Source organism: Pteropus alecto, unplaced genomic scaffold (assembly GCF_000325575.1).
Source record: "Pteropus alecto unplaced genomic scaffold, ASM32557v1 scaffold116, whole genome shotgun sequence".
NCBI lineage: Eukaryota > Metazoa > Chordata > Mammalia > Chiroptera > Pteropodidae > Pteropus > Pteropus alecto.
In genome coordinates this window covers 359858-365411 of record NW_006439189.1, presented here as the reverse complement: position 1 = coordinate 365411, position 5554 = coordinate 359858, and the positions used below count along the sequence as shown (strand labels likewise).

The window sequence follows — 5554 nt, the reverse complement described above, 5'->3', positions numbered from 1 at the left end:
GAAAAATTAGGAAGAGGTCAATCTTAACATTACGATATAATCAGGTAGATTTCCAAGCATATCCAGTAAAAGACACCAGTACATTTCCCTTTACAGATTTAACTTAAATAAATCAAAGGAATTGGAGAAGGGAAATCGAAACTTTTAAAGGAAATAGTAAAATATGAAAGTTTTAATTTTACCTGTACTAAATTTTAAAAAAAAGTTATATATTTTAATATGAATTATAAAATGATGTTACTTTCATAAAAGTATACTTTAGAAAATAAATAACAAATATAGATTTACTTTTTGTAGAGAAATTCTCCAGCTGCCACTGCTACTGGCCGATGAGCTGAATAAACCAAATGATAGACATTTTCACAATCTTCTGCAGTAAGAACTTCTTCACTACTCCTAAAAAGAAGCAGTAGTTCTTTTCAGTAGTGTCATAATTTTAGGCATATTGAGTACAAAAATCTATGCTCATTTTCATTAATTTGTGTTAAGAAAAATAAAAAAGAAATTAACCTTCTATGATTATCATCTGTAAGTAAAAGCTTGCTCTACCAAAAGACCTGATTATTTTGTTAACATCTAAGAACAATGGGAGGCAAAATTAGAGTCAATTAAGTAAAGACACATGTGGTGAAAAGAAGTAATAATGTGACAAGGATAGTGAAGGGAAAGGAAAAAATAATAATATAAACTAATGTAGAAAATAAAATGGTGGCATGCTTAGAGTTAATAATCACAAAGAACACTTTGCATATATTTCATAGCAATAGTAAGAGGCAATATTGCAACAATAAAATATACTAACACCCAAGTTATCACACGGTGATGAAGAATACTTCATCCACCATGTACCTAATACCATGTAAGGCAATGGAAACAGATTTACTAATTAATTAAAATTTAAGCGCCAAAGACAGTCAATTACAACCTATCATTGGGAAAATCTTACTAAAATATAGTGCTCATTTCCTTGACCTTGTTAAAATAAAATAAACCTAACAAAATTTTCTTGGTAATAAATCAGTCATTATTAGGCCCATCAACCACAGTACCCCAGGGTAAACTTGGTTGGGTTCTTCCTTTGTGGACTCTGCATTCAGGGTCTTAGCCTCTGGCATCTCTTTTCTTCCTAATATGCTTTTACTCTATTGTGAGATAAACAATCTAGGGTTTTACCATGATACGCAATTTAAGAATCATAGGACCACACCACCAGAAAGAGAAGCCTAGGTACATTAGATGGTTAGCTGAGGATATAAGACCTTTTTGGTTTTCTGCTGTGCTCAAGGTTTCAAAAGTCTAATGTCTAAGGAAATATTACTTTTTTTGAGAGAGAGAAATGAAACCAAAATGTTCAAATTCAAGTTTCAAAAGCATTTGATTTAAATTACTCTAAATATAATACCGGATCGTTTTGGGGAAAATCACTTGTTTACAATGAAAAGAACATTGAATCAAATCAGTTAAATTATAGTAAATGTGTAGTATTTCACTCATTTTAACTATTTGAGAAGAAATGTTCCATACAACTTTCAGTTATAAGTTATTTACATGACTGAAGCAACATAAATGGCTATGACCCTTCATAAAAATATCAGTGTCAAAAACAAGCAAAAAACACCTATTATGAAGGAAGGGAGAAGCTACAAACATATATATAGTGTACTATTATGTTCTATTTCAGGAATTTTTCAATATTTTAAATAATGTAAATATAGTATTTATAATTTCAAAATATGATTTAAAAATGTAAAAAATACAATCCTTAAGACTGCTCAAAATGCCACCATATAAGTGTATCATCAAAAAATGTTATCAGTCCATCCAGAGTGGCCTTGTTAATGACTACGATGTAGTCCATTTCGTATAAATGTGGATAACCACCACCAACATCTCAAAGTTATTAATTTTACTTTAATGAGATGAGCCATAAAAGGTGCTTATATATATCTTACATGTTAATTCCTCCTCTATTGATAATCTTCTAGGCTATTACAAACAATGCTGTTAGAGAATTCGAGCGTTTTTAATTTTAAAGTTACTGCAAAATGTTTCTCCAGAGATTATAGCAACTTTTTATAGTCCCCAAACACCGTATAAGGCCTGTTTCTGCAGTCTCAACAACACAGTATACTACCAGACATTTTTAGATCTCTATCAAACAACAGGCAAAAAATAGTCTCATTCTAATACAAATTTCGCTGAAGTGTGGCTAAACATCCTTTCCTTCTTTTCTTTATTCAATTTATTTGATTGTACTTAATTTTTCTTTTTTCACTTTTATTATTTCTTAAATTTAGTTATTTTGTTTTAAGTATACAGTACATTGGTTAGACAGTTACATAGATCATAAAATGATCCCAATTGCTCCCTCCCTCCCCTGACCTACGACCCACCCAATGTTATTAATGCTACCTGCATTCCCTATGCTGTGCTCCCCATTCCCATAACCATCCATCAGCTACTAATTTATACTTCTTTAACCCTTCACCCCATTCTCCTGGCCCCAGCCCCCAAACCCCTCCTGCCCTCTGTCCATCAACAAAGAGTCCAGTATATTTGTGAGTCTGTTTTTGATTAGTTTATGCTTTTTATTCTTTAGATTCCATGTGTAAGTGAAATCATATAGTGTTTATCTTTCCCTGACTTAAATACCTTCTAGATCAAAGTAATATTTTTTTCCATCCCCTTCCTTTTAGTCTGCGTTTGTCTTTTAATATGAAATGAATCTCTTATAAGCAGCATATGTAGGGGTCTTGTTCCTTTATACATTCAGCCACTCTGTCTTTTGGTTGGAACACTTCATTCTTTTCCATTTAAGGTACTTATTGATAGGAACATAGTTGTTACCATTCTTTATTCCTGTTTTTGATACAGGAGGTACTTAAAAAAGTACCTCCAACGTTTCCTGTAATACTGGCTTGGTGGTGATAAATTCCTTTAGCTTATTTTTGTCTGGGAAGCTCTTTATCTGTCCTTCAACTCTAAATGATAGCTTTGCTGGATAAAGTATTCTTGGTTGTAGATCCTGGGTCTTCATACTGTTGAATATTTTTTGCCAAGCCCCTCTGTCCTGCAGTTTCTTATGAGAAATCAGCTGCTAATCTTATGGGTGCTCCCTTATAAGTAACTACTTGTTTTTCTCTTGCAGCTTTTAATATTCTTTCTTTGTATTTAACTTTAGTATTTTAATTATGATGTGTCTTAGTGTGAGCCTCTTTGGATCCCTGATTTTTGAAATTCTCTGAGCTTCCTAGAGTTCTTTGTCCATTTCCCTCACCAGGTTAGGGAAGTTTTCCATCATTATTTCTTCAACAGCTGTTCAACATCTTGATCTTCTTCAGTTATGCCAATCACATGATATTTGGACCCTTAATAGTGTCCCATGTGCTCCTTAAATTATTTTTATAGTCTTAGCATCTTACCTCTTGCTGTTCTGTTTGCATGTCCTTCCTTGGCTTTCCTGTCTTTCAGATGAGGCATTTGATCCTTTTCTTTATTCATTTTTGTTTATTCCATTGAATATACTTCTCATCTCAGATAACGTGTTCTCCATTTCAGACTGGCTCCCTTTTATAATTTCCATTTTTAATGTTTTTTTATGAAGTTCTCAATGAATTTATCCACACTTTCCAAAAAGTTCATTGAGCGTCTTTATAACCAGTGTTTTGAACTCTGCATCTGTTAGATTGCTTGACTTCATTATATCTGGATCTCTGTTCCGTTCATATGGTTTCTGCTTGTCTTTCCATTTCGGCTGCCTTTCTGTGTGTTTCTATGTACTAAGCAAAGCTCCTAAGGCTCCTGGTCTTATTAGCGTGGCTTTGTTCAGTAGGTTTCCAGTGGCACATTCCTGAGAGGAGTTCAGCTGCAGGCCTAATTTAACCCAAGCCTCTGCCCCTTCGGGGTCACCTGATAAGATTCAACGAGCAGTCCACAGATGCTGTGCTTATAGTTGCCTCAAAAGGCCTCATCAGAAACTGAGGCCAGCTGCCTCCAGTGTGAGTCTAGGCGCTGCTCAGCAAGGAGCATCTGACTCGCTTAAGATATACCTGAATATGGCTTTGGTGGGGCCGCGAGTTGGGGGAGGTGGGGTTTCAGGGAATCCTCTGGGCAGAGCAACATCTCTTATCCAGTTTGATGATGTCTGGGCTCTGTGTCCCTGCACTGGGAGGGGGAAGGGCTCAACAGGGAACAATGGATACCGCCAGCACTTCTGTACACAACGAGTCTTGCCTTGGCCCTCACTCCAACAATGTCTCCCTGTTAAGTCACTGGTACCCCCTGCATGCAGCCAAATCAGCACTAGTGCTCAGAGCGAGCATGTCCATCATCGCGAAAATCTGCTCGCGGACACAGCCCCTTTAAGAGGCTGCTGCCGCTGCCACAGCCTCCTTCTCACTCAGTCGCTTGAAAACGGGCAGCCCCGCGTTCTCGCCCTGTTCTACCTTCTACCATTGCAGGATGATTTCTTATTTTTCTCCTTAGTTGTAGGGCTTGTTCACCTAAATCCCAGGCAATTCTTCCTTGCTCTTTGCTCCTTGTTTCCATCACAACTTTGATTTGGTTGCCAGATGAATGAACAGAACCTCTATCATCTACACCATTTCTTTCTTCCTCCCATCTTTTTCTTTTTATTCTTTCTTTTTTTCATTTTATTCATTTCCTTGGCCAGTTGACAATTTGTCATATCTTTTCTTTTTTCTATTTTTTTAAATTTTCAATTACACTTGGCATACAATATTACATTATTTTCAGCTGTACAACATGGTTATTAGAGTTATATTATCTTACAGTAATCAGGCCGATAAAATTAGTACCCATCTGACATCATACACTGATTGACTATACAACATTATTGACTATATTCCTTATGTTATACTTTACATCTCCAGGACTATTTTGTAACTACCAATCTGTACTCCTTAACCACTTCCTCTTTGTCAAGCTCCTCCCCTATGTCAACCATCAAAATGTTCTCTATATCTGAGTTTTTGTTTTGTTTTATTCTTTACATTCCACATGTAAGTGAATTACCATTCATCTTTTGTCTGAATTATTCCACTCAGCACAATACCCTCTAGGCCCAACCATGTTGTTGCAGACAGCAAGCAAGATTTCATTCTTTTAAAAATTTTTATGGCTGAGTAATAATAGTCATTGAATAAAATGTATACCACCTCTTCATTATCCATTCATCCACTGATGGACATCCAGGTTGCCTCCATATCATGGCTATTGTAAATAATGCTGCGATGAATGTATGAATGCATGTGACTTTTCAAATTAATGTTTTGGGTTTCTTCAGATAAATACCCAGAAGTGGAATTACTGGATACTTCTCTGTCTCCTGTTATATATAGCCTTTGTTTCAGTCTATTTTGTCTGGTATAAGTATTGCTAGCCAGTCTTTTTTTCATTTCCATTTACATGAAATATCTTTTACCATACCTTTACTTTCACTCTATGAGTGTCTTTCGATCTGAAGTGGGTTTCTTGTAGGCAGCATATGTATGGGTTTTGTTTTCTTAAACATTCTGCCACCTTATCTCTTTTG

General features: G+C 35.5%; 1 protein-coding gene across 4 annotated transcripts in view; it reads right to left on the bottom strand.

Annotated features, from left to right (window-relative positions):
* Positions 1–5554, bottom strand: part of STAG2 (stromal antigen 2) — a 121766-nt gene that overhangs the window by 39769 nt on the left and 76443 nt on the right. For all 4 annotated transcript variants that reach the window (XM_006916164.3, XM_015592711.2, XM_015592709.2 and 1 more), the window contains one exon: positions 289–396. In XM_006916164.3, the coding sequence (XP_006916226.1) occupies positions 289–396 (108 nt within the window). The remainder of the gene's footprint in view (positions 1–288; positions 397–5554) is intronic.